The sequence below is a fragment of the Candoia aspera genome, chromosome 3, assembly GCF_035149785.1.
Source record: "Candoia aspera isolate rCanAsp1 chromosome 3, rCanAsp1.hap2, whole genome shotgun sequence".
In the NCBI taxonomy this organism is placed as follows: Eukaryota; Metazoa; Chordata; class Lepidosauria; order Squamata; family Boidae; genus Candoia; species Candoia aspera.
The window spans coordinates 178546384-178560869 of NC_086155.1; the positions used below are offsets into that span (position 1 = coordinate 178546384).

Genomic DNA, 14486 nt, shown 5'->3' on the forward strand with positions numbered 1-14486 from the left:
TTTAGAAGTTCAAGGATAGAATTATATAAAAGCCTAGGTAAACTGTGTCAGACACACCTCAATTCTTATCATTAAATGTATTACCAAGTTTGGAAAAAAAATACTTATTATTCATACCTACCCAGATGGGAGAGAGAGTCTTTATTAGAGCCCTCAGAAGTAGTGCCTTTGTATTACCTGAATTGCTTAAAATACCCATACTCAGCTCAGTAAAAGTGGAGATTTTAGATATCTCTCTTTTGCTCAGGACATTTTGGTTAGCAGATTTGACCCGCACCATTTCTGCTGTTTATGAGCTAAATTTTAAGCTCCTGGACGATGTGTCTACATATGATAAGTAGTGTCAAAATTATGTTTTCCTCCCTAAGGTTCCTGTGCCAGATATGATGATGCCTAACAGTATGCTACTGCCAACAGTTGCTTCAGAGAAATCTGACTGTGACGCCACCTCTACAAGCCTGAGAGCTGAGGGGTCTGGAAAATACTCAGGTATAGCAATGAAAAGCCAGTCCTACAGAATTGGAACATCAGCGTCTTTTGCCAAAGTATTCCTTTACTTTGAAGAATGTATCAACTCTGCACCAAAGAAAATAATGCAGAGCTTGAAGTCCAGTTTGTTTTAACCAGTTAGTGAAATCAAGTGTGTTTTGCAACAGTGTGTGACATTGTGGGATACTTCTCTTCAGAACCGTAGCTATTGTGCCATGGTTCTCCCTCTTCTTACAGGAAAATCTACATTATAGTTAGGGGTGAAGTTAATAAAAAACTGCAACAGTTTTGGACTAACTCCTTTAAATCTGATTTTATATATAAGAAAAGGTACTCAAAACCTTTTCTTTCAAGACAATTTGATTACATTTACATAAAAATGGATCCCATCTTGAGGAATAACTGCATCATGTTTCAGGCAGGTAACATTTATGAGTGTGTTGTGCAAAGAGAAGGGCTGAGAGCTGAGACTAACAGTGACCCTTCTTCAAAGAGATGGATCTAACTGCTAGGGATTGCAGGCAAGGTTAACATAAAAAATACTCATTTGTATTTTCTTGAAAAGAAAATGTAATCCTTAAACCAGCCTTTCTTAACCTTTTGATCCTGTAGGAACCCTTGAAATATTTTTCAGGCCTCGGGGAATCCCTGCACAGTCAGGCTCAAATATAGGCCAGAAGTTACATTTGTTTAATATGTAGGCCTTATATGCATTAACTGTGTTCTTAAACTAAAGAATGAAACTTACCTCTTTAATGTGAAGTTGCCCAAATTTAAAATATTTTTTAATAAATCATGATCTCCCAGGGAATCCCTAGTGACCTCTCACGGAACCCTACGGTTCCATGGCAACCTAGTTGAGAAACCCTGCCTTAAACCAATCCAGTAGGTAAAACAGCCATTTTTTTTCTTACTTATTTCTGTAGCTGGAAAACAGGAAACAGTAAGGGGAAGAAATTGTTAAAATAAGGATTCTCAAATTCCATCATCTCAAAACATTTTGGTTAGGCAAATCATGGTAGTCTGATTGTAAAGGTTACTGATTTGTGGGCAGGCCTCTCAATCACTGAATCCAGTATTCCTCATAGCCAGTCCTCCTCCTGCCAATCAAATGCAATCACCAAAAGATGTTTTTTTTAAAAAAACAAAAATATATAAGTATATAAGAGAGTCTTTTCTTCTCAAGTACAGGGGAAAGTTCTCTGCTCTGTTTGAAAAATATAGTTCAGGAACATGTTTACTGGAACATTATTATTTATTCATTTGACTCAATACAGATGAATACAGGGATGCCAGCAAGATTTTTTGGGCCCAGGACATTGTGGATAGATTGGCTCCTTAGTCCCATTCACAAAAGAAAGCACACTGTTACACATACTAATGTAAAGCACTATAATTTAAATAGAAATGCAGCATAGCTTGTCCATAGGGGAAAGAGTGGGACCAGGTGAGATTAGCTATGACCAATTTAAGATAGATCTAGAAAACCAGTTTTCTTATCTTCGTAAGAAAAAACATTTAGGTTATGCACAGGTAAGAAGAACTCTGATACAACTTCAGTAGGCAAAAGAGATTACTTCAATATATGATTACTGCCGTGAGATTAGTATACGCACAAAGATGGAAATATTCGGCACTACCTACCATGGAGGAATAGCTGGTGAAATTGACAGAATTTGCTGAGATGGACAAACTGACTTCTCTGATTAGAGAAAGGACAATATCTACATTTATTGGTGACTGGAAACTCCTTATGGATTTTTTGGGTACAAATGAAAAAAATGAACTTGTGATTTATGGTTTTGATGATTAGACAGGATAGATGGTAGAAAGAAGAGAGTCACAATGTCACTTTAGAGAGAGCGGTTAAAATGCTGTGAAGAATATTGGAAGCTACTTCTTTATATCTTTATATCTTTCTTTATAGCTATCTTTTTTCCATATTCTTCTATTTTCTTATTGCACTTTTAGCTTTTTCTGTTATTTCTTTCTTTTTCATTTCCTTCGTTCTAATTTAGTTTGCATTAGTTCTTATTATTGCTTTTAAATCTTTCAATAAAAATTATATATATAGAAAAAACAACTTTAATAGGCAAAACTTTCTCCGTGGTTTTAATTCCATCCAAATAGTCAGAACCTTTGGAATTCTTGTTTGCATACAGCTGATAAAGATACAAGATTCCTGCTCACCTCGAGTGAACAAATCTAACCCACAAGTTATGAACCAGTCATATGATTTTAATTTTTTGTATTCTTAGGCTGATTATATTATATTTGGTATTAAAACAAAGTAAAGATGTAACAAGTTGTTACAGACAGGATAGATTCAAAACCCAGGCTTGAATATATTCAACATTAAATTGCTTATTTTAGGGCCATTTGTTGTGGCTTTAGATTTATATCTATTAATAAGCATAGCACAAGTCAGTTGCCCATTTCTATTTTTAAATCAAAGATTTAAAGAGTTTGAAGTAGCAGCAACAAGTCACTCTAACCCTATGTCTTCCTCACTGCAGATTATGTTATAATGAACTTGGTATATGCCCACTACATTTCTTTGAAGTTCTTTTAACTACATGTGTGTGTACTTGTGTGTCAATATCTATTTATGTTTTACAACTTAGAAGGCAGACCACACTAATGGAAAAAAGATAGGGGAAGAGAACAATGAGAAAAAAAAGAAAAAAAGAAATTCCTAACAACCAGGAAAGGCCAAAAACTATGTCAAAATAAACTATGATCTCATGTCTACTGTCCATGCATCCATGTTTGATTCCAGTTTTTCTCTGTAGCATTACCAATTTCGCTCACAGCTATGCCTTTACTTATTGTCTAAAAACCCTGGAAGATTCAAGAAAGTTCATTTAGATACCTAAATATTTTCCTTTCCAACTGTGATTCAACAAGGACTAGACACTAGACAGTTGGTTTTTTCAGGAATTATAGTTTTACTATAACTATAGAATTATAGTTCTGAGCCCCTTGTTGTCTCTGGAATGAATGCATCAATTCCATTTGTATGCACACCTTCTTTGTAAACTTAGGTAGGACACATACTATACATAGTGATTTTTAAACAATATATTTAAAAAGGCAACATACTGTACCAATGTACTAAAAAAAGGGAATTGTTTAATCAGTATATACTGTACTACCCATGTTGATATATGATTGCGACACTATTAATGAATGGTCACTATTTTTGAGTCCCTAGATATAAAACTCATACCAAAGATACTTTTTGCTAAATAATCTATGAAATGTTTGATGTTCTTTTTCAAGCTACGCTATATCTTCCAATTCTATAAGAGCTAACACCTTCCTTCCTTTCTCTCTCTCTTTCTCTCTTTGTTTTCTAAGCAGGTGATAGTCCTCCAGATGAGAAGAATACTCCTGGGCTTGAAGAATCAAAAACTGGAATGGAAATTAAAATAGAGGAACATAAGCCACTAAAAGAATCTGCTGAAATGCCAGAATGGAACAAAAGCAGCAGTAACGATATAAAGATAATTGAATCACTGCCAGATCATTTGAATGAACAGCAGAAGAGGCAGCAGCTTTCTGTTTCTGATCGCCATGTCTATAAATATCGTTGCAACCATTGTAGCTTGGCTTTTAAGACTATGCAGAAGCTTCAGATACATTCCCAGTATCACGCTATCCGGGCTGCTACCATGTGTAGCCTTTGCCAACGTAGCTTCCGTACATTCCAGGCTTTAAAAAAACATTTGGAAGCTGGCCATCCAGAACTCAGTGAAGTTGAAATTCAGCAGCTGTGTGCATCTTTACCTGTAAATGGTGAACTCTGGACAGAAAATGAAAGTATGGCACCAGATGAACCTGCACTAGAGCAAGATATAGAAAGGGAATATGAGGTGGACCAGGAAGGTAAAGCAAGTCCTGTAGGAAGTGATAGCAGCTCGATTCCAGATGAAATGGGCTCAGAGCCAAAGCGGACCTTACCTTTTAGAAAAGGGCCAAATTTTACTATGGAAAAGTTTCTAGATCCTTCTCGTCCCTATAAATGCACAGTGTGCAAAGAGTCTTTCACTCAAAAGAACATTCTTTTGGTCCATTATAATTCAGTGTCTCATTTACATAAACTCAAAAAGGTGTTGCAGGAAGCATCAAGTCCTGTCCCTCAAGAAGCCAACAGCAGCACTGACAACAAACCCTATAAATGCAGCATTTGTAATGTCTCTTACAGCCAAAGTTCTACACTGGAAATCCACATGAGATCTGTACTTCATCAGACTAAGGCAAGGGCTGCAAAATTAGAGCCAAGCAGTAATACATTGAGTGGAAGTAGTGTAGCAGGGAACGTTAATAGTCCTAGCCAAGGATCAGTAGAGGCTACAAGCTTACCAGCAGTTAACAGCAAAGAAACTCACCTAGATGCCAAAGAATTAAATAAAAAACAGGCTCCTGAATTAGTTTCTGCTCAGCCTACACATCATCCTCCACAGTCACCAGCACAACTGCAGATGCAACTCCAGCATGAATTGCAGCAGCAAGCAGCTTTCTTTCAACCACAATTCCTGAACCCTGCATTTTTGCCTCATTTCCCTATGACACCAGAGGCATTGTTGCAATTTCAACAGCCACAGTTTCTTTTTCCATTCTATATTCCCGGGACTGAGTTCAGTTTGAGTCCTGATCTGGGTTTACCTGGTTCTGCCGCTTTTGGTATGCCTGGAATGGCAGGTATGGCAGGTTCGCTACTAGAAGACTTAAAACAGCAGATGCAAACTCAGCACCATGTTGGTCAAACCCAGCTACAGATATTACAGCAACAGGCACAACAGTATCAAGTTACACCACCTCAGATTCAGTCCCAAAAGCAACAGCAGCAACAGACTAATAAGTTGGTAAAAGCAGAACAAAATAGTGTGGTAAATGCAGAATGCCAGATGGTGAAGGATATGCCCTTAGCTAAGGAATCTGAAGAGATTTCTGAGAAACAAGAAAAACCAAAGCAAGAATTCACAGGTGACAGTGAAGGGCTGAAAGAAAACAAAGAAATAAAGAAGCAGAAGTCCTCAGAACCAATTATCCCACCACCTAGAATTGCTTCTGGGGCAAGAGGAAATGCAGCCAAAGCTTTATTAGAAAATTTTGGCTTTGAGTTGGTTATTCAGTATAATGAGAATAGGCAGAAGGTGCAGAAGAAAAGTAAAACTGGTGACTGTGAAAATACAGACAAACTGGAATGTACAGCATGTAGTAAATTATTTTCAAACATACTTATACTGAAGAGTCATCAGGAACATGTTCATGGTCAGTTCTTCCCATATGGTGCACTAGAAAAGTTTGCCTGTCAATACAGGGAGGCATATGACAAGCTTTATCCCATTTCACCATCTTCTCCAGAACCACCCCCACCCCCACCTCCACCCCCACCCCCACCTGCAACTCCTTCGCAACCTTCATCTAGCTCTGGAAAAATTCAGAGCTTAACTCCCACTCCTCTTCAAGCTCCACCACCAACACCTCCTCCACCACCTCCTCCGCCACCACCTCCTCCTCCACCACCTCCACCTTCTGCTCCACCATCAGTGCAGCTGCCAGTATCTTTAGATCTTCCGCTTTTCCCTCCAATTATGATGCAGCCAGTGCAACACCCAGCATTGCCTCCCCAGCTTGCCCTTCAATTACCACCAATGGATGCTTTATCTGCAGATCTTACTCAGCTTTGCCAGCAACAGCTAGGATTAGATCCAAATTTTCTACGACACTCTCAGTTCAAGCGTCCCCGTACCAGAATCACAGATGACCAACTGAAAATCCTGCGAGCATATTTTGACATTAATAATTCTCCCAGTGAAGAACAAATTCAAGAAATGGCTGAGAAATCTGGCCTTTCACAAAAAGTTATTAAACATTGGTTTCGAAATACCTTATTTAAGGAACGACAGAGAAACAAAGATTCTCCATACAATTTTAGTAACCCTCCTATAACTGTTTTGGAAGATATCAGAATTGAACCACAACCCAGTTCTTTAGAACATTACAAATCTGACTCATCTTTAAGCAAGCGATCATCTCGAACTAGATTTACTGATTACCAGTTGAGAGTGTTACAAGACTTTTTTGATACAAACGCTTATCCAAAAGATGATGAAATTGAACAACTTTCAACTGTACTTAACTTACCTACTCGTGTTATTGTTGTATGGTTCCAAAATGCACGGCAAAAGGCTCGTAAAAGCTATGAGAATCAAGCTGAAACTAAAGATAATGAGAAAAGGGAACTCACCAACGAAAGATACATTAGGACTAGTAACATGCAGTATCAGTGTAAAAAATGTAGTGTTGTTTTTCCTAGGATTTTTGACTTAATTACTCATCAGAAAAAGCTGTGTTATAAGGATGAAGATGATGATGCCCAAGATGAAAGTCAAACAGAAGATTCAATGGATGCCACAGATCAAACTCTTTATAAGAACTGTACACTTTCTGGCCCATCAGACTCATCTAAAAGTATGGCTCTAACAGCAACAGCAAGCTCTGGATCTGGTTCTAGTACTCCTTTAATGCCATCACCCAAACCTGAACCGGAAAAAAACTCTCCCAAACCTGACTTAACAGAAAAGCCAAAGCAAAATGATACCACACCTAAACAAGTTGAGACTTCCTCCCAAAGCAACAAATCAATGCAGTCTACACTAACATCTTCCTCTGATCCACAGCCCTCAGCTCCTCAAGCACAGCAACACAAACAATCCCAAATAGGAGGCAGACCACCTTCTACATCGCAAGCTACGCCTGTTCCTTCCAGCCCTTTAACAATTTCAATGGCTTCTCTTCAAAATAGTCTACCTCCTCAGTTACTGCAGTACCAATGTGACCAGTGTACAGTTGCCTTTCCCACTTTAGAACTTTGGCAGGAACACCAACACATGCATTTCTTAGCAGCACAGAATCAATTCCTTCATTCTCAGTTTTTAGAAAGGCCTATGGATATGCCCTATATGATATTTGATCCTAACAGCCCTTTGATGACAGGGCAGTTGCTGAATAGTTCTTTGGCTCAGATGGCACCACAAGTAGGTTCAACTCATGCAACTCACCATACTGCTTCAGTTCCTGGCTCACTTAAAAGAAAACTGGATGATAAGGAAGATAACAACTGTAGTGAAAAAGAGGGAGGAAACAGTGGTGAGGACCAGCACCGGGATAAACGATTGAGGACTACAATTACTCCAGAGCAACTGGAAATACTCTATGAAAAATACCTTTTGGATTCCAATCCTACCCGAAAAATGCTAGATCATATTGCACGTGAAGTAGGTCTTAAAAAGAGGGTTGTACAAGTCTGGTTTCAAAACACAAGAGCTCGAGAAAGAAAAGGGCAGTTTCGTGCAGTGGGGCCAGCCCAGTCTCATAAAAGATGTCCTTTTTGCCGAGCATTGTTTAAAGCAAAGTCAGCTTTAGAAAGTCATATTCGCAGTCGACACTGGAACGAAGGAAAGCAGGCGGGTTATAGTTTGCCACCGAGTCCTTTAATAGCCAATGAAGATGGAGGGGAGAGCCCACAAAAATACATGTTTTTTGATTATCCGTCATCTTTAACAAAAATTGATTTATCAAGTGAAAATGAATTAGCTTCTACTGTCTCAACTCCTGTTAGTAAAACTGCAGAAATGTCACCGAAGAATCTTTTAAGTCCTTCTTCTTTCAAAGCAGAATGCAATGAAGATATTGAAAATCTTAATGCTGCTCCTGTTGATAGTTGTTGTGATCAGAATAAAACTGACTTTGATGAAACTTCATCAATTAATACTGCAATTAGTGATGCTACAACAGGAGATGAAGGAAACAATGAAACAGAAAGTATGAGTGGTGGTTCAAGAGACATGAAATCTACATCAACTCCTAAAGAGCCAAAAAGTATTCTAAATGACAATTTGCCAAAAAACACAAACATGCCTAATATGGAGAACAGTGATGATAAGTTTTTATTCTCTCTGACGAGCCCATCAATCCATTTAAGTGACAAAGATGGTGACCATGACCAAAGTGTTTACATTGGTGATGATCCTGATGATAATGCTGATCGCAGTGAAACATCAAGCATAGCTGATCCAAGTTCACCTAATCCATTTGGAGCAAGCAATCCCTTTAAATCTAAAAATAGCGATCGGCCTGGTCACAAACGATTTCGGACACAAATGAGTAATTTACAGCTTAAGGTCCTGAAGGCTTGCTTTAGTGACTATCGGACTCCAACCATGCAGGAATGCGAAATGCTGGGGAATGAGATTGGCCTGCCCAAACGTGTGGTTCAGGTTTGGTTTCAAAATGCTCGAGCAAAAGAAAAGAAATTCAAAATTAACATAGGGAAGCCATTTATGATCAATCAGAATGCAACTGATGGATCAAGACCAGAGTGTTCTCTATGTGGGGTGAAGTATTCTGCACGTTTGTCCATAAGAGACCATATATTTTCCAAACAACATATAACAAAAGTGCGAGAAACTGTGGGAAGTCAGCTGGACCGGGAAAAAGACTACTTAGCTCCTACAACTGTTAGACAGCTGATGGCACAGCAAGAATTGGATCGTATTAAAAAGGCTACAGATGTTTTAGGCTTAACAGTACAGCAGCCAGGCATGATGGACAGCAGTTCGCTTCATGGAATCAGTTTGCCAGCAGCTTACCCAGGACTGCCTGGCCTTCCTCCAGTTCTTCTACCTGGAATGAATGGTCCATCTTCCTTAACTGGATTTCCTCAAAGTTCAAACAGTAAGTAAACATAAAAAGAAGAAAAAGTTAGTATTCTTAAGACAAAGTTGGTACATTATTTGCCCTTCTGTCATTTATGTGACTGTGCACCAGAAAAATAATGTGTTCAGAACCTGCTGTCAGCAGATCCTTCCTAACCTGGATATTCTGCTCCAGCAAAGAGGAACAGGGGACAGTAATGTCGTCAGGGCGGTCAAAATCTGCAGGATGGGGAGCAGGAGCTTGGCATCATAGTCTAAGTCTTGCCTTTGTTGTATGTGTGTCAACATCACATGGCATGCACAAAAGAGGGCAGGGCTTGGATTGCAACATCATGCCCACCGTCTTGCAGGTTTTAACCCGTCCTGCTCCTAGTGTGGGCAGATTCAGTCTTTACCAATTCCCTTACCCATGTAATTCTCTATGCATCCCATAAACTGCTCCAAGAGATTGGAGGACTTTCCAAAACATCATAGTAGATAATACTAGGGACTGCAGAGAGATAGGTACTTGATGTCAGAAAATAAACAAAAATCTAGAATCCATCCAGGATTTATAACAGTTTGAATTTTAATTAGCTGAAATTTTGTCAATATTGTGTTTTTCAAGTAAAATGACATTAAATGTAATGTATATTTTAAGTAACAATTTTTATGGCAATTAAATAATATCCTTAACTAGAACATAACACATACTTACCAGTTCATCCAATAAAATCCTGATAACCATATATTTTAATCAATATACCATATACATTTGACATACTTTAAAACATTTTACTGAGTATAGGCAAATTCAGGGATGGCATTAGTAACTGAGGCAAGCTCATTCAAGTGATAATGGGAGCTTGTACACTAATAGCTTGTTCTCTGGGGTTTAACTCTATCCACCTAAAGCTGCAATTGAAACAATTGCATTGAAATCAGTGGGACTTCTAAATAATCATGGTAAAGACTGAGATAAAAGTAATTGTATTTTATTTAATTCACAACAATGATTTGTCCTGATCTCAGTAACTCAGTATCTCAATCTAAGGTGCTAGATTGTAATGAATTTATATATTTGAGCATAAATTCTAGGTAGCAAGCTTTATGTAGTTGCAAAAATGCAAGTAGAAAAATTACATATCTACGAAATATTTATTTCCAGATGATTCTTGATTTGAAGATTCATCTGTTTGATTTGAAGATTCGTCTGTTTGGTTAGTTTCTGTAGTAATTATTATAATAAAAATTATTATAATAAAAATAAAAATTATTATAAAATTATTATAATACAAATTATAATACAAATTTCACATCTGAGTTAGTGTCACTGATACAGACTTTTTACCTCCCATTATTATTATGTGGCTTATGATTAGACTAAAACTATTCAAATGTCAGGTTTGAGGTCTGTGCTATTAATTGCCAGCACTAAGATTGTAGCAATTACACCGTTTCCATACAGCTTTATTCTAACTGATGGTAGCCATTCCATTGATTGCCTTATCCAACATCCTTGCCTTAGTTCATAATTTTTTTTTTCAAAATGGGAAATTTTCCCTTCTGTTTTTGTGTAATAAAATTAAAAGAGTGCATCTTTTGTTAAGTGCACACAAGTAACACATATACAAAACTGTATATTAAAGATGCTAAGTGGTATCTATAGGATTTTAAACTTAAAAGAAAACTAAAATATATTTACTCAGAATAATCCTTTTCATTAGTTGGTGAGTGTAGATTTTAAAAAAAAACAGATTATAGAAGTCCAGTCTATACATGAAAATGAACTTCCTTAATCAGATGAGCCCATTGTAGGACCATATTGCAAAGCCAAATCCTTCAGAAACATCTTTGCTGGCAGATAAACACCTCATGGCATGGACTTTAATTTCTGGTGTTATATTCAGTCTCCAAACTTTACACATTAATTTTCTGAGAACAAATACTCAGATTTTGGAAGAAGAATAAGTCTTAACTCTGATTCAGAATAAATGCTGGAAAGATGGTTCTCTGGATTTTTCAGAACTCTTCTCCTTGAAGAATATTTATGGAAGATGAGCTTAACTTCCTGACTGAGCTGTTATTATTGTTATTACCTCCTCCAGCTCTCAATCCTCATACTAATTTACTGGTTAAGCCATTTTCTACTTACAGAGTATTGGTAACTGGAACTGGTAAAAACAATCTGCAGGCCAGAAAGGAGTTGTATGAGACAACTGGGGAATACTGTTGCTCTTTCAGAGTAGATCTGAGGACTATATAGGTAAAAATATCTAATAGCCTTCATTTTGTTAGGAAGGAATAGAAACTTTCTCTACCCCTTCCTCCTCTGACATCTGACATTGTTAGCCAAGACTTCACTCTAAAACTGTTCAAAGCACTGACCTGTGATCAAGAGATGACAATTAAAAGAATGTCAGGCTCTATCAGAGATTTCTGTTCTCCGTCTCTGTGGCTCTGAGGATGCAACAATATGCATAACACGTTTCAGTTGTCAGAAATGGGACCAAAGTGCACAAACTGTTAAACACTGAAGTTCAAGACAATACTTCCCTACTGTCCTTGGATCAGCTAATTTGTGTATCAATAGGTGACATAAATATTGAAGATCTATGTGCAGACTAAGCCTTATTACTTGCAGGTTATTTCTAGTTACTGGACATATGGATCAGCCCTCTGAGTTATGAATATCAGTTAAGAGTGAGGCAGAGCACTTTCAACTGATGTGGCTAATCTCTTTGTATAAATGCTAAGTAAATATATATCTTGAGACATTTCATTCTTCCATATGCTAAATAAACCCTCTATCCTATCTTTATTACCCAGAAAATATATGTTCCTAATGGCTCTTAATGGAATAGTGGAAGTGAAAGGAAAAGAGTAGATTATATTAAACTTTCATTAGTGAAAAGTACTCCTCCTCCACAGTTCTTTAATATATGCTCATTGCTGATATGCTTCATATCTTATTAACCCACTTCAACATCTTGTTTTGCTGTGGGCAGCAGTTCCCATCTGTGTCTGACGCAAAGAGAGAAGTTTAATCAGAATCTTCTTTCTTTCAGTCCACTTTCTGCCCTGATCCTGGTTATGATCCCTTAGTCTAGTTTTTTCACCTACAGTCTTGCCTACCTGCTTCCAAAAATTATCCTAACATAGACTTAAAATATGATACTATACATAATACCTCTGAATGTAAATAGGCAACTATATCTTCTTGACTTTCTTTAATGTTATGACCAAATAGGCAGATAATTTATCAAATTCTCTTTGAGCATGTTTGCAATTAATTATTTGTATAAATATCTCCATAATTAAAATAGGTATTTTCATTAGCATTGCTCAGTTTTGTTTTTCAGGTGACCATTATTCTACTTAACAAATACAGCTAAGTAGGTTCTAGCCTTATGCCCCCATTCAGTTATTAGCCCTTGATGTGTCAGAAGACTACTCAAAAAGCCATTGTTATGTATTGGTATGTATGTGTATGTTTTTGTATGTATGTGCAAGTGTGTGTGTGTGTGTATGAGTCAATGATTTGGAAAATTTACAGAGCAATTTTAGTCATATCATCTCAAGCTTAAGCATCAATCATTTCATTTGGATTTATTCACTGGTAATGGGCTATCCTTGTAGCTTTAATTTGTTTTCTGAATGCTAAAATATATATCCACACCATTAATTGCCACAATCTGAAAGTCATTGAAATTTGTTTAAACATGATGTATCAAGGAAAATTAACAAAAGATGTCATAATGATTGGACAAGTCAACTTGCCCAAGAAAAGAACAAATGAAACAAATCCAATCATTATGGTCATATATTTAGTACTCACATAATTTAGACAGAAAATTGTTAATGTTTATATCTGTAATAAACTTTTCTAACTAATCTTACAATATTTGAAATATGATGATCTTCACTGTTAACATTTCTTGATTAACTGCTGTGTACTTGAACTTTTGATTAGTATCTGCTTTGTCTATAGAACAGTTGTTGACCATCCAGTTTTTAAAAAAATCTTCATTTGACATATGGGCAAGCTAGATGCTTGTGTACTTTATGAGAAAACCAAAGAAGGATATTATTTATTTATTATTTAAATAATACATTCTCCCAATAGATTATCATTCTTATAGTTTCTTATTATCAAAAATAACTATATGCATTTTACTAAAAACTTATTCTAATATAATTAAATTTTCATTAAAATAAATTAAAATTTAATGAAGTCTTAAAAGTATTTTTCTATTATGTATGTGTTATGCCATCTTCAGATTTTTAACAGAGGCCATCTAAAGACTGCTTAATAACTATATATTTTAGCTTCCCATGAAATAAAAGTGATGATTCTGTAACAAACATTAAATAGTTGCCTTATAAATCTGATAGCCTCTTCCTCTGAGTTCTAATTACTTTATACTAAGAACTGTTAAGCACCAGCATATTGATGACATCAGCACCATTCATGCTGTTGGGTCTAGGGTTGTTACTTTTCTAGTGTCAGACATACACTGATCCTAGAAGATGCTTTAAGCCCTAATTTTTTATGTATTACCTTATTTTTCCCTGCAGCAGCCTCTTAAAATTTATTTTCCACAGTTTTCTGGCCAGTTACATACAGTAGATCATAAACACTGCTTTTTCAGGAGCCAATAAAAATAGAATACTGTATAGACAAAGTTGCCTAAAACTGGCATTTTAAGTGTAACAAGAAATTCCTCATGCTTATTTTTGCTAAGTATACAGGCAAACCCAACACAAAGTATTTTTTATTAAATTGTAAACTGTGTCCCAAGTCAGTAAAGACAATTGCTGCTGTATATACCCAGTACATATAAAAATCAGGTTCATTTCAAATTTGTGTTCATAAGATGATAGCTTTATACTGTCATCCTCTACATATCTTCTCAGAAACAATTTACACCAATACATTAAATAGGACTTACTTCTGAGTAGCCATGTGTAAGTGATACTAAATTGTTCACAATTAGCTTCTAGCACAGGTCTGCAGGAGTACAGTGAAGACCGCATAGCTTTGATAGTGGAGCATTCTAATTTTATTTTAAAGGAAGTGGAATACTTCTTCTACAGTTGTTGCAATAGTAGAGAGTACTCAGAAGAAAATTCTCACATGTACTGTATCACAGTAAGAAAGACCAGTCTGATCACTGCTATTTTTGATACATCTATTGTTTTGTTTATATTTCCCCATTAGGCAAGAGTCCTTTTTATTATATAGGTAATTCGTTGTATAGAGAACCTTTCTGCTGTAGTAGTTAAGGCACC

The 14486-nt window shown here is 36.5% G+C and overlaps 1 protein-coding gene across 1 annotated transcript in view; it reads left to right on the plus strand.

Moving 5' to 3' along the window:
* ZFHX4 (zinc finger homeobox 4) overlaps window positions 1–14486 on the plus strand; it is a 153696-nt gene that overhangs the window by 133354 nt on the left and 5856 nt on the right. The window contains exons 7-8 of the mRNA XM_063299404.1: window positions 369–489; window positions 3850–9234. Of these exons, the coding sequence (XP_063155474.1) occupies window positions 369–489; window positions 3850–9234 (5506 nt within the window). The remainder of the gene's footprint in view (window positions 1–368; window positions 490–3849; window positions 9235–14486) is intronic.